Source organism: Lathyrus oleraceus, chromosome 2 (genome assembly GCF_024323335.1).
Source record: "Lathyrus oleraceus cultivar Zhongwan6 chromosome 2, CAAS_Psat_ZW6_1.0, whole genome shotgun sequence".
NCBI classification, from domain to species: Eukaryota; Viridiplantae; Streptophyta; class Magnoliopsida; order Fabales; family Fabaceae; genus Lathyrus; species Lathyrus oleraceus.
In genome coordinates, this window is record NC_066580.1 from 143,395,816 (window position 1) to 143,420,449 (window position 24,634).

The 24,634-nt window shown below is 37.1% G+C and overlaps 1 protein-coding gene across 1 annotated transcript; it reads right to left on the reverse strand.

Annotated features, from left to right (window-relative positions):
• Window positions 1–6,881: 6,881 nt before the first annotated feature.
• LOC127122306 (uncharacterized) lies at window positions 6,882–7,547 on the reverse strand. The gene has a single exon (XM_051052665.1). It carries the CDS (start codon window positions 7,545–7,547, stop codon window positions 6,882–6,884), a length of 666 nt encoding a protein of 221 aa, XP_050908622.1.
• Window positions 7,548–24,634: the final 17,087 nt, after the last annotated feature.

Sequence of the window (24,634 nt, forward strand, 5' to 3'; positions counted from 1 at the left end):
GCCAGTTAATCCAGGTTTCTCAAATATGTACTTGATGGGATCCATCTTGGATATTAACATTGTTGTATGGAAGATCATGTACTGTCTTAGGCGACGAGCAGCCCATGCTAATGCACAACAAGTCTTTTCTAGCATGGAGTACCTGATTTCACATTCTGTAAACTTCTTGCTCAGGTAGTAGATAGCATGCTCTTTTCTACCCGTCTCATCATGTTGCCCCAATACACATCCCATGGATTCATCGAGTACTGTCAAATACATAATGAGAGGCCTTCCTGGAACTGGTGGCACTAAGATTGGTGGTTCTTGCAGATACTGTTTGATTTTATTGAATGCACTCTGGCAATCATCGTTCCACCTAACGGCTTGATCTTTTCTTAATAACTTAAATATTGGCTCGCAAGTGGCTGTCAGATGCGAGATAAATCTGGAAATATAGTTCAATCTACCCAAGAAACCACAGACTTGCTTCTCTGTCCGAGGTGCTGGCATCTCTTGAATAGCTTTGACTTTGTCAGGATCAACTTCTATGCCTCTCTGGCTCACAATGGATCTTAGAAGCTTTCTAGATCTGACTCCAAAAGTGCATTTAGCAGGGTTTAAACGCAGTCTGTATTTCCTCAATCTTACAAACAACTTCTTCAGATGAATAACATGCTCATCTTCTGTCTGAGACTTGGCAATCATGTCATCCACATAGACTTCAATCTCCTTATGTATCATATCATGGAAAAGAGTCACCATGGCCCTTTGATAGGTTGCTCCAGCATTTTTCAGACCAAAAGGCATTACCTAATAACAGAAAGTGCCCCATGGTGTAATGAAAGTTGTTTTCTCCATATCTTCGGAGACATTTTAATCTGATTATATCCTGAGAATCCGTCCATGAAGGAGAATACAGAGAACTGAGCTGTGTTATCTACCAATACATCAATGTGAGGTAAAGGAAAATCATCTTTGGGACTAGCTCTATTCAGGTCTCTGTAGTCTACACACATTCGAACTTTTCCATCTTTCTTCAGAGCTGGCACAATATTAGCAATCCACTGCGGGTAAGTTGCAACAGCTAGAAAACCTGCATCAAACTGCTTCTTGACCTCTTCTCTGATCTTGACAACCATGTCTGGTCGAGTTCTTCTCAACTTCTGCTTGATGGACGGGCATTCCGGCTTCAACGGTAGCTTGTGCATAACTATGTCGGTGTCGAGTCCTGGCATATCCTAATATGACCAAGCAAACACATCCACATATTCATGTAGTAGCTTGACTAGTTCCTCCTTCACATTTTTTTTCAAAGCAGTTCCGACCTTGACTTCCTTTCTATCCTCCTCAGTCCCCAGATTGATCACATCCACTGGTTCCTGATGAGGCTGAATCATCTTTTCCTCTTGTTTCAAAAGTCTGGTCAACTCTTCTGGGAGTTCGCAGTCTTCCTTACCATCCTCTTCAGCTTGGTTAATCGGGAGTTCGAAGTCAGAGGGAATTATAGCATTGTCGTGTTCAATGGATCCAGTTATTAATGATCTACATGGAAATGATTTTTCTTTTTAGAGGAAGATTTTGAAAAATGAAAGTGATGTGAAATAAAAATTGCCATTTTTTTTGTTGTTTATTTGTTTGTAAAAATAAATAAATTAAAAAGATGAAAGACAGGGATCTCAAAAAATGTGCTTTGTATTGATGATAAGGCTTAAATATTAACACAAAATGGGCCCTACAAAGCTATCCACATGCCTTGGGCATGGCATTGGATGTTTTAGAAAACAGTAAATTACTTTGAACAAGAAACTATATTCGGAACATCTGTTGCCTTCCAGTTAGTGAGAGCGGCATCCGGAGGTCCACAAAACACCATCTTGGACAAATTTGGATCTTCATCTTCAAGAGCATTGATCATCACTTTGGAAACCAGCTTTGGAGAATATTTCCTGGATGCTAGGAACCTTCCCCTGATGTATCTTCTGATCTTTGAAAAGTTCAATAGACGGATGATATCCTAATCCACACTTGTCTTTCTTCTCTGGTAATTCAATCACTGTGCCCCAACTTCCAGGGCAACCAGCTTCAATTGCAGCTTTCACACTCTTCCACGAGGACATGACCCCCTTGGGTTCTTCAACAAGTTTTGGCTTAGTCTGGACCACATTGACCACTTCAATGGCTTGGAGAGGAGTTTCAACAATGTCTTTACCTACTTCAATGTATCTGAAAGAAGTCAAATGGCTGACGAAAATATCTTCCTCTCCGGATACTGATACCAGCTTACCAGAAGTAACAAACTTCAGCTTCTGGTGAAGTGTCGAGGTGACAGCTCCAGCAGCATGGATCCAAGGTCTACCTAACAAACAGCTATAGTTAGGCCTAATATCCATTACCTGGAAGGTAATACGGAAAGTTTGAGGGGCAATCAGGATTGGGAGGTCAATCTCCCCAATAACTGTTCGCTTAGACCCATCAAAAGATTTCACTATCAAAGCACTGGGTCTCATCTGCACCCCTTTAATATTCAATTGTGCCAGGGTAGTCTTAGGTAACACATTCAAGGATGAACCTGTATCTACCAATACTCGAGCCAAGGTGACATTTGTACACTGAATGGAGATATGAAGCGCCATATTATGTTCTCGCCCATTAGGGGGTAAATCATCATCAGTGAACATCAAACAACTACTAGCATTGAGATTAGCGACCACATTATCAAACTGAATAACACTGATGTCTTCTTCCATATAAGCTTCGTTCAAGAACTTCCATAGAGCAGTCCTATGAGCCTCATAACTCATAAGTAGAGAAAGAATGGATATTTTTGAAGGAGTCGTGTTGAGCTGATCTACGACCTTGTAATCACTCTTCTTGATGATCTTCAAGAATTCTCTATCCTCTTCAGCAATTACTACTTTCTTAGATGAGCCTTCTCCTGCTTCTAGAGGGTTCACCTCTTTCCCCTTCGTTGGTTCAACTGTTGGTGCACTTTCTTTGTTTGGCATCACTTCAGGAGCGAAAACCCTTCCACTTCAAGTCACACCACTAGCTCCAGCGATGTTATTCCCGTCTGGCTCTTTCAAGATTACTGGTTTGTTACCCACATAAACTACAGGCTCATAGTTCCAAGGCACTGCTTTGGTACTGTCAAATGAGAATGGAGCAGGAACATGGATAACTATGGGCTCAATCTTCTTCACTGGCTCTAGGTCAACATTTCTCTGATAAGGGACCACAAAAGGCTTGGGAAGCCTCTCTTGATCAAATACAGGCATAATCACAGCAACATCCTCATCAATCTTTGCTCTAATGAACTGAATAACCCGCTGATCCATCAAACGTTGAAGACAAATTTTGAATTCGCCACACTGATCAAGGTTGGATGAACACACCACACAATTATCATGTACTTCATTCATCAATTCTGCTTCCATCAATCTAGCATGGACCACTGTTAAAAGAGTCTTCAACTTGAACACATCCTTTATCAATCCATCATCAGTTGAACTTTCTATATCATTGACACATGAACCATCATGTTTAGGCAAAGGATTGTTCCCCACATTTGGAACATCAGCAAAAGACAATATTTTCTGATCTATCAAGTCTTGGACCCGGAGCTTGAACACTTTGTAATTCTCTGTTGTATGACCCTCTGAATTAGCATGAAAGGCACATCTAGCATTCTCATCATACCAAGGCTTATGCGGCTTCGGCATTGGAGGTAATTCCCTTGGCACGACAGTTCCATTCTGGATCATATACGGTAACAATTGATTGTAAGTCATTGGGATAGGAGCAGTATTCATATTATTGTACTGTTGATATGGCCTCTATTGATTTGGTCGTTGCTACTGAACTGGACATGGTTGATTGTTCTGTTGATTTCTCTGTTGATGTTGAGGTGGAGGAGCCTGGAACTGAGGTTGTGGAGCTTGATATTGAGGAACTGGAACTTGATAGTGAGGTATCGGAGCTGGAATAGGAACAGGAGCAATTGGACGGTAAGGCATGGTTGGATACTGAGCAACCGCTACGTAAGGGTACTAATAATAAGGCACAGAAGCAGGAGACTTGTATGGTGCCCTCCCCCTCTGAGAAGAAATGGCACTAGTCTCACCCTCCTTCCTCTTGAATCCATTGGAAGGCTTCTTCAAGATTGGTTGACTGCTGGAACCTCCCTGGATTTTACCACTTTTCAATCCTTCCTCTACTCTTTCACCCACGATCACCATGTCAGAAAATCCTGTGGACACACTACTGATCAATCTTTCATAATATTGGCCCTGTAAGGTACCCATGAAAATATCAATCAATTCACGATTAACCAATGGCGGGTGCACCCCTGCAGCCAATTCTCTCCAGCGTTGTGCGTATTCTTTAAAAGATTCATTATCTTTCTGAGCCATACTCTGAAGCTGAGTACGGTTTGGTGCCATGTCAGTATTATATTTGTATTGCTTTGCAAATGCTTCAGCTAACTCATCCCAAGTGTGGATGTTGCTACACTCCAACTGCATGTACCAATCCAAAGATGCCCCCGTTAGACTGTCCTGAAAGCAATGGATCATGAGCTTATCATCTCTGGCATATGCAGCCATTTTTCTGAAATACATTTTCAAGTGTATGTTAGGACATGTGAGGCCTTTGTATTTTTCAAATTCCGGCGCTTTGAATTTTGGAGGAATCACCACGTCTGGGACCAGACACATCTCCAAGGCACTCAATCGGGTTGAGTTATGTCCTTCCAAGATTCTTAGCTTTTCGGCCAGAGCACGGCACATCAAGATAACCTTTGAATCTTGGGCAGCAGTAGGGATGACCATTGGAGTAGCTCCGTTGTAATTCTGCATTTCAAACTCGTCCTGGACTCCTCATCAGTGCGGGGAATGACTACTTGATTGACTATCGGAGGTCCTTGCACAGCGACTCCATCAGCTACTCCAGAAGTATGCGCAGGTGGAGGCACATGAGTTCTTTCGGGCGGTGGAACAAAACTTGGAGGAAGACCGTAGATAACGGGATTTGGAATAGGAACTGAAGGTCCTGACTGTAGAGCAACCCCTTGAACTAGAGCATCGTTCCTTGCAGCAGCATCAACACGAGCCTCTTCTTCCCTTCTAGCCAGAGCTTGTATAGCCTCAAAGATCTGCTCAATATTGCTTTTGACAGAGTCCATCTCCTCTCTGAAGGCAGCTTGTTCTTCTCGAACTACATCCATGATTCTTCTTGTGTTGAAGCGGGTGTCGTATGCATGTTGAGGAATCAGCATGAACTACTGGAGACGAGGAAAAAATGAAATGAAATTTCGTTTTGAGAAATGAAATGCATGATGCATACTTTAATGCACGTGGCTATATAAAAAAAAGTATTTTATGCTTATGTTCAATTTTATTTCAGGGAACCGAGTTAGATTCCTTGTTATTTAGCAAGCATTCGAAGAGATCACGGGGAATAAAACAATAATGGAACCAAACTTTTTGTACAAAATAAACTCAAAATCCTTCATTCATTCAATTCAAAACAGAGTACAAGGATTGAGTACAAAATATTCTTTCAAACATAAAGGAAAGCACAAAACAACAGGGTTAGACTGTAGGCTTCTGTTTGTTAAGCTCTTCCAACTCTCCTTTGAACCTTTTCATCATGTCTTCACAAAGATAAATAAAGTCGGCCACTGAAGGAGGGATGTTGTCATTGTCTATGTCTTCCAGAGCACATCTTAGCATCAAAGGCACATTCTTAGCCATGCCATTATAGACGTCTATCAAACTGGCAAACTTGTCTCGATACTCATTTCTTTGTTCATGTAAAAACTGGATGGTTTCCTCGCAGGCTGCCAAACTAGCATTCACATTTTCCCTTGCGTTCATCCAATCTTCACCTTCTCGTAGCAAAGAGTCATGTCGGCCTCTCCAGTATCGTTCCCACTCATTAGCATTTTCAGCCTCTTGGCACTTTCCTTTCCACATTTCAGGTGTAACCTGAGTAGCAACCAGAGCACTCTCTTTACTGTGGCGTTCTCGTTCTTCCCTTTCTTTTGATTCACAGAGTGAAACACTGAGGTTTGCTATCTCAGCCTCAAGCGTCTCTCTTATCTCCTTCTTTTGTTTTGTGGCGAGCTTCCACCATTTCTCTTTCTCACGACAATCCCTCTCAGCCTCTTTCAGTTGGCTTTTGACGGTATTCAAGCAGCTATCAGCCTGATCAAAACCATGCTTGACTCTTTTTCTCTTATATTCCTCCTTATCAGTCCTTTCCACATTTTCTTGAAACTGTGTTTTCTTCCGCCCAAGCTCCCACTTATGATTAGCCCTTTCTTCAGTAATCCGGAGAAGGTTCAACCGTAGCTCTTCATTCTCTTTTTCCAACCTTTGGATGACAACTTTGAGCTCTTTAGCTTCCTCCATAGTGATGTGAGTAGGTTCTGGAATATTTGTATGCATTGGAGGCTCATAAGGGTATGGTAGTTTGTCTTGAGAAGCTCTGGCTTGGATCCAACTCGTATATGGCCCTCTAGCTATACAATTCTTCTTTCCACGCTCCCTTTTTCCTTCTCTACGAACTTTAGTCCATACACGACCTATCCTCTTCACCAGATCAAAGTCCTTCACTCCTTCTCCCAACAAGAAACCTTCTAACAACTTGTCTTCTGGTTTGTCATCCATAGGAAAACCAAGTTTCCGCATAACAAGCTCAGGGTTGTAGTTGATGCAACCTCGAGTTCCTATAAGTGGCACATTATGGAAGTTGCCACATTTGACGATTATGTCCACATCATCATAAACACGAGAGTACCAGGTGATGTCATTGGCGGTGAGAGACATGATTTTTTGAGACCACTTGAGGTTATCCTTCTTCTGAACAAAAGGCCCTTCGCTTGGTAAGTGAGATAAGAATCATTTATACAGTAAAGGAGCGCAACACTGGATCATCCCCCCCTTCTTCTCATTTCTCCAATGGATGGAGTGATAAACATCTGCAAGCAAGGTGGGGATGGGATTCTTAAGCAAGAAAATGCGTATAGCAGTCATGTCCACGAAGTCATCAATGTTCGGGAACAAGACAATCCCATAGAGTATCAAGGCTAACACAACATTGAAAGCGACCCAATCTTCTTTACTTTTGAAATCTGAAGCTTTTCCCACTAAGAACTTCAAAGTGAAGCCCAAAGTGTCTCCTTTTGGTCCAAGATTAGCTTTCACTTCCGCTTTATCCAGATGTATAGATGAACCTATTTGTTGATGTGTAGGAAATTCCCCTAGACCGGTGTAAGGGACTTCATCCTTGATACCAATGTCTGCTATATGTGAGAACTCTCCTAGTGTTGGCGCCAATTGGAAGTCCTGGAATGTGAAACACCGCAAGGGAGGATCATAGAATTGTGCCAAAGTAAAAATGGCCCAAGCCTCCACCTCGGTGTTCATGATAGTTAACAGATCACCGTACTCAACACAAAAGTTGTTCCTTCTGATTTTTTTCACATCTGAGATCAATCCCTTAATCAATCCTAGCTTTGGATTCCTGAACTTGAATGAATAAGTACTTTTTTTATTGCTACCCATGTCTCCTGAATGCCTGCAATCAACAGAGTCTTCAGGTCCCTTGAAAATATGCACATGTCATATGTGTTATGATTATGAAATGTTTTATGTTTATGTATGTACAGTTGGGTAGGTGATCATTGGAACATTCTGATTAATTACTTCATGGAGGAAAGGTTCCAGGAATAGGAAAACCAAACACAGGTAGGCTCTAGGGTTTAAAAGGTTCCTAGAGTCATGGACCCAATTCAAGAATATTATCGCCAGAACGACTAATCGTAAGACAATAATATCTTAAAAAGGATCTATTCTAGGTGAGGTCTTTATATTAACCCAACGAGTCCTAAGTCTCGTAGGTCAATACTACACAACCATCGACTCTATGGTTCTAGACACGGTTCCCAGAGTCATGGATCACACCTGACAATATTATTGTCAGAACGACTACTCGTAAGACAGTAATATCCTCAAAGAATGATCTATTCTGAGTGAGGTTTTCGCATTAACCCAATGAGTCCTAAGTCTCATAGGTCAACACTAAACAACCATCGGTCCTAAAAGCCATAGGTTCAGGGTTCTACAAAAGGTACTCAGAATCATAGATCGAGGTTGAAAGTATCACCGCCAAAACGACTAATCGCAAGACAGTAATACTTTCAAGGGATCTCATCTGAGTGGGGTTCTCGCATCAACCTAACGAGTTCGATGTCTTGCAGGTCAATACTACACAACCACCGTCCTAACTTAAGTTTTTCTCATAGCTCGGGTGTCAAGCTTTTCCTCACACAAATGTCAATAGTCCAGAAAGTTCCAATGATACCATATACCAATAACACAGCAATTGGAAATACAGATTATAAAGACATATATAAATAAAACAAATAAGAATTAAATAAACAGATAAAAGCAAAAACTCAAACACAAAACAAACTAAATTAGGGTTGACTCGCTTAGGAGAACTTTTTTTTCCCAGCAGAGTCGCAAGCTGTCGCGGCGTGAAAAATACCCGAGCGTAAGGAACGCTCGAAATATAAACAAAACAGAGTCGCCACCGAACTTTATTTATTCCTAAAGAGGGAAAGGGGAAACATCGATAAAACCCACGAAAAACAAAAAGAAATGGTCTTCGCAACCAAATCGGGTTCGGGAGTCGGTTATGTAAGGGGAAGGTATTAGCACCCCTCACATCCATCGTACTCGATGGGACCCATCTAGTTAGTTTCGTGTAAGAGTGTTAGCGTGATATCATTTGCGAATTTATACTTATCGAGTGAGGAAAGATAAAGAAAGAAAGGAAAGACTTATGGTTTTTAATATTAATGTGTCTGACAAGATTTTGCAATTCTGCTCCTACGTATCTCCAGGTGCTATGGAGAACTCAAGACATACGCAATTCTACCCAGAGAGAACTACTGGGTGGATTGCTTTTAAAGAGAGTGATGCTTGGATCATATTCGAGCGATTAAACCTTTACTTGTTGCTCGCTCTTGGAGGCTGAAGTCTTTGTTTGTTTCGCATCAAAACGGATGTTGCATACTCTTTTCTAAAAATGTTTTCAGGGTCGCACGAGGGCGGAAAATAAGTTTGATGAGTTTGAGTTGATTTTAAGCGGAGACAGGCATCCAAGCAGGGAGCTCTACTGCAGTACTCGAATGCCCGAAAAGGAAGAGGCCTAAGCCTAATCACTCTCTTTTCATCCAAAAGTTTATTATGAAAATGTGTGGCAAATTAGGTCAAAATTCATTAACGGAAGATGATTAATCAGACATAGAGCTCTACAGCAGTGTCCAAATAATCGGGAAAGAGAAGGTCGATACCTAATCAGTCTTTTTCTTCTATAAGAGAAATGACCTAATTCTAGTAATTATTGTATTTTAATATGGAAGACGAATGTTTGAACATTGAGCTCTACAGCAGTATCCTAACATCCGAAACAGAGAAAGTCTAAACTTAATCAGTTTCTTCCATTTTTATTGTGAAAAGCTTTTGAAAATAGGGGATGACTTGACGTTGGATCAAGCGTCTGAAGTTGACTTATGAACATAATTTGGATGTGGCGGGGGCATATTTGACTTTGTAATCAAATTGGATTTGATTTATGACAGAAGACTCGACGTTGGATCGAGTGTTTGTTTTTGTTCTTTTCTAAAAAAGGGTTGATTTTAATCTTGGAATTAACAATCAACTAATACAATAAAAATAAACGAAAGCAGTAAAATTTATTACACATTTTCGGGAATGGGGGTACATTTTATCGAATGGGAGTACAACACAATAACTAAATCATATAAGTTTTAAAAGACAGTTGCAAAAATAAAAGAATCTCGTTGTAAGAAGGCCCAAGAGAAAGCCAAGGGACTCGATGTTAAAATCAAAAATTAAACTTAAAAGAAATTTAGGGCTTTGTTAAACAATCATAAGGCGATTTATGCAGGAATCACCCTATCTAATTTGGTCAACACAACTCTACGCGTGTAAGCAATTTCTGAAGTTTAAATTGAATTTTTAAATTCAAAATTGCTAAGCATCTGTAAAAAAAAAAAACTGATCGGACAATAAAATCAAATTTTTTTAACAATTGAAAACAAATAATCAATTAATCAATAAATAAAAATGACAATAATGATAAAAAATATAAATAAATAAATAATAAATAAAAAAATAAATCAATAATAAATATTAATTAGCAATATTAAAAATTAATAATTAACAACAATAATTAGTTTGTAATAATAAATAACATTAACAATAATAATAATACATAATGATAATTAAAAATAATATAAGTAAATAATGATAATAAGCAAAAATAATAAATATTAACAAATTAATAACAATAAATAAACAAAAATAATAAATATTAACAATAATAATAAATAAATAATAAATAAACAAACAAATAGATATTAATAATAATAAATAAGAAAAAAAATAAACATTATTATTAATGATAATAATAATAATAATAATAACTGAAAAAATAATTAACGAACAATAATAATAGTAATAATGACAGTGATCAATAACAAACTTTAAATATCAATATTTAATAAATAATCCAATAATATTAATAATACATGTAATAATACCAAATAACAAGAATATATAATGGTTAATTATAATAATGATAATAATAATAATAATAAGCTAATAATAATTTTAAAAATTATAATAATAGAAATAGTAAATAATAATAATAATGGAAATAATAAAGAAAGAAAGAAGAAAATAAACAATAAAATTCAAAATAATAGTAATAATATTATAATATAATAATAGTCATACTCAAAATAATAACAATCAGTATAATATATAAAATAAAATAAGATTAAAAAAAAAAAAAAAAAAAAAAAAAACATAAATGAGAGGGATGTTGGATATTAGAGAGGGAGAAAGATGATTTTTAAGACCACCAACCCCTGCCTGACACATGGCAGGGAAGCATTTAATTAATTAAAAAAATTCACTTCTCCTTCATCCTTGTAACACTCTTACAGTAACAACAACATATTTTCTTCATTTTCTTTTTATAAAACAACCACCTTTGCTCTTTTCTTTCTTGAAAAATAAAACAAAATTTATATCTATTTCAAGCCCCACTCATCATGGTGAATAAAAACAGCATGAAAATTCAACAAAAACAAAACTTGATTGCTTCTAAGACCTCTCTCTCTCACTTGGTTTTAATGGGAACAACATGATCTTTAAAAAAAATTCAAAGTAAAAAACTCTCATATCAAAGGAAAAGCAGAAATTTATGAAAGCAAAACAATGAAAAGGAAGAGAACGACTACCAAGTCAAAGCTCGTTTTCGCAAGTGGTGACGGAATGACAAGTTTTTCGGCGATGTCGTAAAATGGCGATGACGTGTTTGAACCGTCGGTTTCACTATATTTCGTGGTGATGGAGTTGTGTGTTTAAACCGTGGATGATGGTGATAATGGAACTGTTTGGTTTATGAAGCTTGAAGATTTTGAGTGATGGTGTTGTTGTTGTTTTATGAAGCTTGAAGTTTTAGAGTGATGATGTTGTTGTTTATGAAGTTTCTTTAGTTTTTTTGAGTAATGGTGAATGGTGGTCAGTTGAAGAGAGGATGAGGAAAATATATTAAGGTTGAGAATGAGAAAGTGTTGTTTAGGTTGTAGTTGGTATTAGAGAGAAAGAGAGAAATAAATCTTGTAGTGGAGTGTGAGTTGACAATGCATCCTCTGTTGTACCAAAGTTGCAGAGAAAAGAGAGCAGAGATATTTGTACCAAAGTGGCATCTAAAACCATCATGAAGAAAGAACACGTGAATGGTGATGAAAGAAAAAAAATCTTAAAGCTAATGTCATCATCATTCCTATGGTTCAAAATGATCCATTTCTTTTTAAAAATAAAATAAAAGAAATGTCAAGAGGTGATTCATCCTCAAATTTAATTTAAAATAAATTAACTATTTTATCTCTACTAATTAAATTAAAAATAAAGAAGCATAAATTAAAATTGAATCAAAAATATTGATAATTTTAATTAAATCTCTCGATTTTTATAGCAATGGAACAAATATAATCAGTCAAAAATTGAATTAAAATCGGGCGTAAAGTTTTTCAAATAAATACATAAATAAATAAAATGCATTAAAATGAAAAATGCGAAATAAAATTTTCGGAAGCATACAGGTTTCGATCAGATTTTGAAATAAAAATTGATCGGTTAAAAGGATCAGACTGATTAAAATGCGTCCGAAAAAGTAGTCGAAAAAATAAAATGAGCACACCAGATTAAATTACGTGAACCGTAGATTAAGAAAACTGACATCTTCAAGCTCAAATTTTGAATTTTTCGCCCTCTAATCCGACATACAGTTGAGAAACGATTCGATCGGTCTGTCTGTATATCCAAAAAAATTATTCTGAACGATATTCTAAATATTATACGAAAAAAAATGCATGTTATGACAAGTATAAAATGCAAACATCTTGTAAATGAAATGAATTGCTGACTGGATAAATGTGAACAGACAATCAGACGTAAACGAATTGCTCCTGGATCATTTGTTCTTGATTCTTAAACATAAACAAAACTCTACAAAGATCCAGATGACGACAATACTCTTGATTGTCACCCTCTGAACCTCTGAAACAAAATGCAGCTAAATGAATAATGCACTGAGATTTAAGGAATCAAATCTTTCGACCTCTCAATCAACAGATGAATGAATGAATATCATTAAGATTAGATAAAATGCCAAAACTCCTGGCTTTTCACCTAAATCCTGATGAATGCTTTTAACTGATAAAATACACGATAAAATGGATTGATTTATGCTATGTTAATGTGAGTGAAAAACTCAGGGTAAAATTTAGGGTATGACACCTGTTGTAATTTATTAAATACAAGTGTGTTCCAAAATGACAAATGGTGGAAGTGAGTTAATGCTAATAAATGCATGAGATAACTCTTCATAAATTTTGAATTTTGAATTTTGAATTCGGAGATTGTAACTCTTCATGAGATGTTGCAAAGGCAAAACCATGCAATTGTTGGTGAAACATGCTGCAGGCCAACCATTATGATTATTGGAAAAGGACATTGCTTCACCAAGGGTCGCTACCTTGTGAAACAATATCAATATGGCCTATAAAAGCATAAATCCGGATTCATAATACAACACACAAAATCCGAAAATCCTCTAAATAATTCCAGACAATTCCAGACGCTTTTCGCTGCATTCGGGTTTTCGCCGGTCTTGCTCAAACTCGATAAGGATGAATTATCCTAGGTATTCCAGCATCAGAACTCTAAGACAATCGAGAGTGCTTGAAATACTATAAGGAAAGTGTTGCGTTCACGATTCAAGCCTGGATCCCTTTAATCTTTCCGAAATTTCTAACAGTCTTATAGTATCTCAAATCATGGCCACCGACGCTTCTGCTTCAAGCATCAAACTGATGAACCAGGACCTTGTTAAGTTAGATTGTTTCGATGGAACAAACTATACCCGCTGACAAGACAAAATGACATTTCTCCTGACCGCCCTGAAAATTCAATATGTCTTGGATCCTGATCTGGAGGCAATTCCAGAACCAACTGAGAATGACACTGATGAAGTAAAAAAGGAGAGAAAGAAACGAAAAGAAGATGAACTGCTTTGTCGTGGACACATCTTGAACACATTATCTGATCGTCTCTATGATCTCTACACCGATACTGCATCCGCAAAGGAAATCTGGAACGCACTCGAATTCAAATTCAAGGCCGAAGAAGAAGGTACGAAAAAGTTTTTAATATCTAAATACTTTGATTTTAAGATGTTGGATTCCAAGTCGATTCTTGCACAAGTACACGAGTTACAGGTTCTCGTGAATAAAATAAAAGCCGTGAAAATTGACATTCCTGAAGCATTCCAAGTCGGTGCAATAATAGAAAAATTGCCACCTTCGTAGAAAGGATACAGAAAGAAATTGCTGCATAGTTCTGAGGACTTTTCTTTGGAGAAACTTCAGAAACACCTTCGTATCGAGGAGGAAACGAAGGATCGAGAAAAAACTGAGTCTGCTGGATTTGCTAAAGCAAATGTTGTTGCCGCTAAAGGAAATAAAAAATATGATGGCATGAAAAACCATCTCGGCCTTAGGAAAGAACACAACAACTTCAAAAATTTTGGCGGACCAAAAGGTACTAAAAATGGTTGTTATGTATGTGACAAACCTGGACATTATGCTCGAGATTGCAGGCACAATAAATCCAAAAATGAGGTCAATGTTGTTCATGTCGATGACGACATAATCGCTACGGTAAGCGAAATTATGGCAATCAAAGGCAAAGTGCAAGGATGGTGGTATGACACATGTGCAACTGTGCATGTATCTTATGATAAAACAGCATTCAAAACCTATACCGAAGTCAATGATGGACAAGAAGTGCAAATGGGAAATGAAGTGCGATCTAAAGTCGTTGGAACAGGATCCGTCGAACTCAACTTCACTTCCGGAAAGAAAGTCACTCTTGTTAATGTGCTTCATGTTCCTGATATGAATAGAAACCTTGTTAGTGGGGACTTATTGGGAAAACCGGGTATTAAATCTGTATATGAATCGGGCAAATTAATATTGACCCGTAATGGTATATTTGTAGGAAAAGGATATTCCGCTAAAGGAATTATCAAACTTTATATGCTTGAATCTATTTCCTTATGGCACTCTAGATTGGCACATATTGGTATTAGTACTATGAATAGACTAATTAAATCCGGTTTGATATCATGCAACATTCATGATTTCGGAAAATGTGAAATATGTGTTAAATCAAAAATGATAAAGAAACCTTTCAAAAGTGTTGAAAGAAAAACAAACGTGCTAGATCTTGTGCACTCTGATTTGTGTGAATTTAATGGTATGTTGACCCGTGGGGGAAACCGTTATTTTATAACGTTTATCGATGATTGCTCTAGGTTCACACATGTATATCTCTTAAAGCATAAAGATGATGCTTTTAATTCCTTTAAGACATATAAAGCAGAAGTAGAAAATCAATTAAGTACAACTATAAAAGTACTTAGGAGCGATAGAGGCGGAGAATATTTCTCAGCAGAATTTGATGCATATTGTGAAGAATATGGCATCATACACGAATGTTCTGCGCCCCGCACACCACAACAAAATGGCATGGCCGAAATAAAAAATAGAACATATCAAGAGATGATAAATGCTATGTTAATGCATTCAAAATTACCATTTAATTTATGGGGTGAAACACTATTGTTCACATGTCACATAATGAAAAGGATTCCTTTTAAAAACAACTGGTATTTCTCCATATGAGAAATGGAAAGGAAGACCACCAAGTATTGGTTATTTCAGAGTATGGGGGTGTGTAGCTTATTACAAGAACATGGATCCCAAAAGGACAAAATTGGGTCCTCGAGGAATCAGATGTGCCTTCGTAGGATATGCATCAAATAGCAAAGCATATAGACTTCTAAATCTAGAGTCTAATGTAATTGTTGAATCCAGAGATGTGGAATTCTTTGAAAATCTCATCACAAAGGATAAGGGACCTGAAAATCCCACAATTGAAGAATCTCGTGACAAAGATTCGACACGAATTGTTGAAACACAATCAGAACCAAGGAGAAGCAAAAGGGCACGAAAAACTAAGGATCTAGGACTAGATGAAATCAATTCACAACTCATTTCTCTTTATTTAGTTGAAGGAAATAGCAAGAATGATGTTCATAAAATTCCTATTATTCTTCAAGTAGAAGATGATCCTAAAACATATAAGGAAGCAGTGGCTTCTAGGGATGCTTCTTTTCGGAAAGATGCTATCCAAGATGAAATGGATTAAATTATGTCAAATCATACTTGGGAACTAGTTGATCTTCCGAAGGGATCAAGACCCATTGGATGCAAGTGGGTGTTTAGAAAAAAGTATCATAGTAACGGTACATTAAACACCTACAAGGCTAGACTAGTAGCAAAAGGATTTAGACAAAATGAAGGTGTCGATTATTTTGACACATATGCACCGGTAGCAAAAACTACGACAATTAGAATCCTGTTTGCACTAGCTTTCTTGAATAACCTTATTGTTCATCAAATGGATCTCGATGAGGAGATCTACATGGAGCAACCAGAAGGCTTCATGCTTCCTGGAAATGAACAAAAGGTATGCAAACTTGTTAAGTCTCTATACGGTTTAAAACAGGCACCAAAACAATGGCATCAAAAATTTGACATCGCCATAATTTCAAATGGGTTTGTTCCAAACTCTTGTGACAAATGCTTGTACACAAAGGTGCGCGGAAGTGTTGTGATATTTCTATGTCTATATGTTGATGACATGTTGATTATCAGCAATGAAATGAATGGAATATTAGAAACAAAGAAATTTTTGACTTCCACATTCAAGATGAAAGATCTTGGACTAGTTGACACTATACTAGGGATCAAAGTAAAACGAAATAGTGGGGGTTATGAACTTAATCAAACACATTATATTGAGAAAATGTTGGAAAAGTTCAAACACCTAAACTTTAAGGAAGTAAACACTCCATTCGATCCTAGTGTCAAACTTCAAAAGAACAATGGGAGAACCGTGGCACAACTGGAATATGCAAGTGCAATTGGATGTCTAATGTACTTAATGCAATGCACCAGACCTGACATAGCTTTTGCAGTTAGTAAGATGAGTAGATTTACTAGCAATCCAAATGATGAACATTGGAAGGCCATAACTAGGATTTTCGGATATTTGTTAAAGACCAAAAATCTTGGCCTTCATTATGGTAAGTTTCCTGCCGTACTAGAAGGATATACCGACGCAAGTTGGATATCAAGTGTTGGAGATTATAAATCTACAACTGGGTGGAGATTCACATTAGCTGGAGGTGCGATTTCTTGGAAAAGCAAGAAACAAACATGCATTACTCTCTCAACCATGGAATCAGAGTTTGTGGCTCTTGCGTCTGCTGGACAAGAAGCAGAATGGTTGAGGGACCTCTTATTGGAGGTTCCGTTAGCTAAAGATAATGTTTCAAAAGTATTGATACATTGTGATAGTCAAGCCACCCTGGCTAGAGCGTTCAATGAAGTGTACAATGGAAAGTCTAGACACATAGGTCTTAGACACTCTCTCGTGAGAAAAATGATAAAGGATGGGATCATTTCACTAACATATATACAAACAAGCTATAATTTGGCTGATCCATTTACTAAACCACTGGCCAGAGATTTAGTAAAGACTACCTCGAAAGGTATGGGATTAAAACTCCTTGAATAAGGGTTCCGACAATGATAGCAACCCAATATGAAGTTAACACATCTTAACCTAAGATTCAATGGGTAACAACAAGTCGTTGATTCGGAAGGTTATGCAACATTCCGCGATAATGTTGACGATTACAAACTGAGGGTTGAGTTTTCAAAGAAACTCTTAATGAAGTTCTATATCAAGGAGGATATGTATCTCAAGAAATAGATACGAATTGAACTTCACCTATATGAACTTCAAGATGGTGCCGTCTTAAGGTGAGAGTTGGAGTTTCTCTCATGAAAAATTCATGAAAACAAGAAAAGCACATGGCCATAAATAGTGCTAGGCGAGACATGTAGGCGAAGAACCTCTAAAAGTGTGTGTATAGCAACGCCGGTCTGATCACATGGGATAATGGTTCAAAGCATAGTTACCTAACGTTCCGATTAGGCTTTGCGTTGTCTTTACTAAGGTTAAGTTCAAATCGAAAGATACCTAACTGTATTAACACTTTTTACTTTCTATATTCTGGAATTGGATTTGTCATTATTAGAACAAGTGGGGGATTGTTGTAATTTATTAAATACAAGTGTGTTCCAAAATGACAAATGGTGGAAGTGAGTTAATGCTAATAAATGCATGAGATAACTCTTCATGAATTTTGAATTTTGAATTTTGAATTTTGAATTTTGAATTTTGAATTCGGAGATTGTAACTCTTCATGAGATGTTGCAAAGGCGAAACCATGCAACTGTTGGTGAAACATGCTGCAAGCCAACCATTATGATTATTGGAAAAGGACATTGCTTCACCAAGGGTCGCTACTTTGTGAAACAATATCAACATGGCCTATAAAAGCATAAATCCGGATTCAGAATACAATACACAAAATCCGAAAATCCTCTAAATAATTCCAGACAATTCCAGACGCTCTTCGCTGCATTCGGGTTTTCGCCGGTCTTCCGCAAACTCGATAAGGCTGAACTATCCTGGGTATTCCTGCATCAGAACTCTAAGACAATCGAGAGTGCTTGAAATACTATAAGGAAAGTGTTGCGTTCACGATTCAAGCCTGGATCCCTTTAATCTTTCCGAAATTTCTAACAGCCCACTCTAACCAAGCCAAAAACTTTTCTTCAAGCTTTGACTTTGTTTCAAATTAGAAACCTAGGCCTTATGCCTTTGACTTTTTCAAAACTCTTTTCATAAATACTCATTATGAATAAATCTTAATCCAACTTTGACCTTATTTTGTAAATAAATCTAACTTGTAAATATAACTCACTTCAAGTTGTTTTGTGGTTCCAATGGCCACCTTTTAAAACCTTTTCATAAACATTAGTCATAGGTTTGAGTTATCATAGTGGTTGATGTAAATTTCACCTCATGCTTAGTGATTGGATTATAAGTCTTCCGTGCTTATTATAGGGTTAACCCCTCACTAGCATGTTGAAGCCTTCCTCGCACGGTGGACTGTTGGTTTAGGTTGAGTTTTCTCTCTTTGATAACAAAAGACCTTAAGGCTTTTGGTCAAATCAATTCACCAATCTTTGGGATTTTTACCCCGAACTACGAGGTTTTGATTCTCCTTTGTGATGGTACGTAGGCAATGGGTTCATCCATTCAAACAACAAATTTGTAAATATAATCTATTCTCTTCTCATCCCCCCAATCTTTTGTACAAATCTTTTCACAAATACCAACCTACAACACATATTTGCAAAAAGGGTTCCCTTAGAGTACTAAGGATGTTTTGGGTGCGTAAAACCTTCCCATTTCATAACCAAACCCCTTACCTAGATCTCTGACATTTTTATTAGTTTTTGATTTGAAAAACTTCTTACTTGGCTTTTGTTCGCTTTTTAGCCTTTCCTTTGGACAAATAAAAGTGCGGTGGCGACTCGAATTGTATGTTGACTTTTGGTTTAGTCAATAAACCTAAAGGTAACGAAAACCCCGCTACACATGCCACGTCTTAAATAGGATTTTCATTCTAATTGTTCTAGATAAGATCCCATATGAGCTACTTAAAGGTAGAAAATATAATATTTTCTATCTTCGTGTTTTTTGTTGCAAATGCTTTATTTTGAATAATGGCAAAGACAAGTTAGGCAAGTTTAATGATAAGGCTTATGAGGGAATCTTTCTAGAGTATTCTTCACCAAGTAAGACATATAGGGTGTTCAAACATATAAAGTTTGTTGTTGAACATAATGTTCATGTTGCGTTTTATGAAACCAGACCCCAAAACATGAGGAAAGGTAATTCTAGTTTTGATGTTTCAACAATGTTAACCAAGATCTGGTAAATGATGATGATCCAAAAGAGGATCCTCCTGAAAGTGAGGACATCAAAGTTGATAAAGAGAAAAGAAAACAAGAGGATTGAAAACTAGAGACCTTAACCAAGCTAACTTAAGAGTGGATTGTTGCGAAAGACCATATGATAAATATCATTCCAAGAGACATTAAAAAGGGCGTAAGTACGCATTAACAAGTTAATAATTTCTATAATCATTCCTCATTCATCTCTAAAGTTTAACCAAAAGACATTTTTTTGGCCTTGACTAATGATGTTTGGTTCCTTTATATGAAAGAAGAACTCAATTAGTTTAAAAGTATTGGCGTATGGGATCTTGTCTCACATCCTCAAAATAAAACTACCACAGGCACAAGATGAGTCTTTAGGAACAAGCTTTATGAACATGAAATATTTTCCAGAAATAAAGAAAGGTTAGTGGAAAAGGGATACCACCATGCTGAAGGGATTAACTATTAGAAAATATATGCTCTTGTAGCCCATCTCAAAGTGATTCGGCTCCTATTGGAGTTTGCATATTGCCTAGATTTTAAATTGTATCAAATGGACGTTAAGTCATCCTTCCATAATGAATTTTTAAACGAAGAAGTGTACATCACTCATCAACCTAGTTTTGAGGACTATGAGAATCCCGACTTTGTTTTCAAACTAAAATGAGCACTTTATGGCCTCAAGTAAGCTCCTAGAGTTTGGTATGACCGTCTTAGTGGATTCTTAATTAAGAAAGAATTTGTTCGTGGTAATTTTGACTCTACTCTGTTTATAAAACAAAGAGAATCACATATTTTTTAGGTCATATATACATTTATGATATTATTTTTGGATTTACTAACGAAGATATGTGTTGAGAATTTTCTAATGTCATGCATGGAGAGTTTAAGTTGTCGCATGGGAGAGCTTAACCACTTCTTAGGTTTGTAGATCAAGCAAATGGAGAATGAAATTTTCATGGGCCAAACAAAACATTTCTTAGAACAACTAAATAAATATGACATGAAGAAATCAAAGACAATACTTACTCTTATGACGTCAAACATATTGATTGATAAAGATGAAAATGGAGTTTAATTGAAGATTACAAAATATCAAGGTATAATAGGATCTCTTCTTTACTTGACAACAAGTAGACATGATATTATATTTAGTATGTGTATGTGTGCTTGAGTTCAAGCATCACATAAGAAATCCTACTTTAAGACCGTAAAAGAATTTCGAGTTATTATAACGGAACCTTTCATCATGGTATTTGGTTTCTCCAAGGTAGTAAGTGTAACTTAGTGGATTTTTATGACTCTGATTTGAAAGTTGTTTAATTTCTTCCCATATTAAGAGACAACATAATGTTTCTCTTTCTATCACTAAGACCAGATATGTAGCCACTGTAATTGTTATGCACAAGTCTTATGAATAAGCAACAACTACTAGATTACAATTTAAAACTCAGTTGAATTCTAATTAAGTGCAATAACACTAGTGAAATAAGCCTAGTTAATAATTTGGTTTTACATTCACGCACAAAATATATTGAGATTAGCCATCATTTCCTTGGGGATCATGTTGAAAAGCGCAATGTCATTTTTGAATACGTGGACACCAACAATCAACTTGCTGATATTTTTATATTAATTCGACCATTCTCGGCTTGTGGGAGGTCAGATCTTCTTTGTTAACTCGGATATTCTAACCGGATTCCGATCTGGTGGAAGACAGTCCGACAGTCCGATTTACTAACCCTACAACTCGATCATCGTGTCAACTCGGCCTCAAAAAACTCACATGTCTAAATAGACTTTGTCGATCTCATACCTCGGTTGATCAACTAATTTTTTAGGATATACACTTTTTATTCAGTATCTTAGAAATGTGATGTAGAAGTGACAGAAACATATCAACAAGAAATGATGTATAAGTGACACTATCTTAGGAATTCAGATTAGAAGGGACAATATCTTAGGAATTGCTTTTTATTTCACGGTTGGAAATGGTGGTTCTGTATATGAAGGTTACTATCTAGTGTTTATTCTTCTTGTAGCCAAGTTAATTGAAGTTTTAGCAACTCATCATTCATCTTCAACTCTTAGAAACTTTGATTGCTTATAAGATGCACTCTCATTACTTCTTTATATAAAAAAGGGGTGAGGCTGTCTTGTTCTAAGAGACAAGATCATATTGTTTGTCCCATCGTGAATTACATGGTTGTTAATACACAACAGCTATCTAATATGATGTTTCAGTTACACGCGGTTTTGATGATGCCATTTCACGTTGGTTTTGGTTTGTTTTTGCTTTACAATTGTCTCGGTGCTTCAGTGATCACTGTTTCTTTGCCTTCTTCTTCTTCTTGTTTTTATCATGGTCACTACTCGGCAGAAAAGTGTTGGTGCAAAGGTAGAATAAATGATGAATGGAAATATTCTATTAAGAGAATGACGGCTACAAAACATGATAAAAGTTACAATGATTGTCACCCTATTTATAAGCTAAAACTAGGGTTACTACAATAGGATAAAATACTAAAATACCCTCTAACAAACTTAGGGGCTAAGAAAATAGTACAACTAATAAATATGAATTACTTCTAATACCATCCCTTAATTCATATTCCATCAAAACTTGTAACACCAATTCCATCCCTTAATCTGAGGAATTGATCAGTCTTGATAGCTTTCGTCAGAACATCTGCCAACTGTTTCTGAGTGCTGCAGTGTACAACTTCTAACACTCCCCTCTGAACTTGATGTCTCAGAAAATGATACTTGGTCTCAATGTGCTTGCTTCTCCCATGCAACACTGGGTTTCTGGCAAGATTGATTGCAGACTTGTTGTCAATCATCAGCTTCAGAGGTTTGTTTACTTTAATCTTCAGATCTTGCAATAGATTCAGAATCCACACAGCTTGACATGCAGTAACAGCACCTGCAATGTATTCAGCTTCACAAGTTGACAATGCCACAACAGGTTGCTTCTTGGAACACCAAGAAATGGGACCTCCCAGAAATTTGAATAAGTACCCAGACGTACTTCTTCTGTCAACTCTGTCTCCACACCAATCAGAATCTGAATAACTCAGAAGTTCTGACTCATCCTTTCTTCCAGAAGGAAATAATACTCCATACTTCAGAGTTCCCTTGATATACCTCAGAATCCTAACAGCAGCTTGGTAATGGGACCACTTAGGTTTACTCATGAACCTACTAACCATCCCAACTGAATAGCAAATATCAGGTCTGGTATTGCATTTTTACCTCAGAGAACCAACCAACTGTTTGAAGGTTGTAGCGTCCACATCCTTTCCATCAGAGTCAGAATCCAGTTTCTGATTTGTATCAGAAGGTGTGACAGCAATCTTACAATTCTTTAGATTAAATCTATTCAGAAGTTCTAATTCATACTTGAGCTGATGCAAAATAATACCTTTCTCAGAGTATCTGAACTCCATCCCTAGAAAGTATATCATTTTGCCTAGATCAGTCATTTCGAATTCATTCATCAGAACTTTCTTGAACTTGGCTATCTCCTATTCAGAACTTCCAGTCAGCAGTATATCATCAACATATAAACATACCAGAGTCATATTTCCTTCAGAAGTATGCTGAACATAGACACCGTACTCCATCTCACATTTCTGAAAGCCTTGCTTCTTGAAAAATGAATCAATCTTCTGATTCCAAGCTCTGGGCGCTTGTTTCAATCCATATAGAGCTTTGTATAATCTGTACACCATCCCTTCCTGATTCTTTTTCACAAATCCAGGAGATTGTGACACGTAAACTTCTTCTTCTAATGGACCGTTCAGAAATGCAGATTTTACATCTAAATGCATCAGAGGCCAATTCCTGTTAGCAGCTATTGCAATCACAATTCTGATTGTTTCATGTCTTGCTACAGGTGCAAACACTTCAGAGTAATCCAGCCCAGGTTTCTGTAGAAATCCTCTGGCTACCAACCTTGCTTTATGTTTGCCAATTGAACCATCTGGCTTTAACTTCTGCTTGAAAACCCATCTGACGCTGATGGCTTTCTTGTCTTTTGGAAGTTCTGTCAGCTTCCAAGTCTTGTTTCTCTCTATAGCATCAACTTCTTCTTTCATGGCCTTCAGCCAGAGCTTCTGCTTAAGAGCCTCTTCTGTACTTATGGGTTCAGAGTCTACTAACATGGCACACTGAATAACTTCTCCTTTAGAGTCTACTTTAGTGTCTTGCAGCATGTCAAATTCTGCATATCTTCTGGGGATGTTTCTGATTCTTTGTGGTCTCTGAACTTGTTCAGAGTCTTGAGCTTCAGAGTTTCTAGCTTCAGATGGTTGACTTCCTCCATAGCTTTGATCATCTTCAGGGTCTGGCATATTTCCAGAGTCTGAATTGCCACCAGAATCTGGATTACCATCAGAGTCTGGGTCATCAGAGTCTGGGTCATCAGAGTCACCTTCATCTTCTGAGTCTTCTCCAGAATCAGAATCACTATCAGAATCAGAATCAACGACAGAGTTTACTTCAACTTCAGAAATTCTTAACTCTGACCTCTCTTCAGAAGTTCTAACATCAGAATCAGATTGAGACTTATCCCAATTCCAAACTTCTGATTCCTTCACAATCACATCTCTGCTGAATTCAATTTTATTGGTTTCTGGACAATAGAGCTTGTATGCACCTGTACTGTGGTACCCTATCAGAATCATCACTTTGCTTCTATCATCCAGCTTCTGTCTTTTGGCTTCTGGAACATGTTTATAGCAAACAGAACCAAACACCTTCAGATGACTAACACTTTGCTTATCTCCAGTCCACTTCTGTATTGGAACTATTTCCTTCAACTTCTTCGTAGGACATCGGTTGAGTACATACGTTGCAGTGGCAACAGCTTCTCCCCAGAGTTTTTGAGGAAGTTTCTTCTCCTTTAGCATGCTTCTCACCATATCAAGCAAAGTGCGGTTTCTTCTTTCACCAAGACCATTGTGTTGGGGGGTATAAGGAGCAGTAACCTCATGCTCAATTCCATTCTCCTCACAGAACTTCTGGAACTCTTTGGAGTTATACTCACCTCCACCGTCA

Bases quoted from the DNA above. Each gene is read 5' to 3' on its own strand.
- LOC127122306 (XM_051052665.1), bottom strand. From the start codon at position 7,547: ATGGGTAGCAATAAAAAAAGTACTTATTCATTCAAGTTCAGGAATCCA.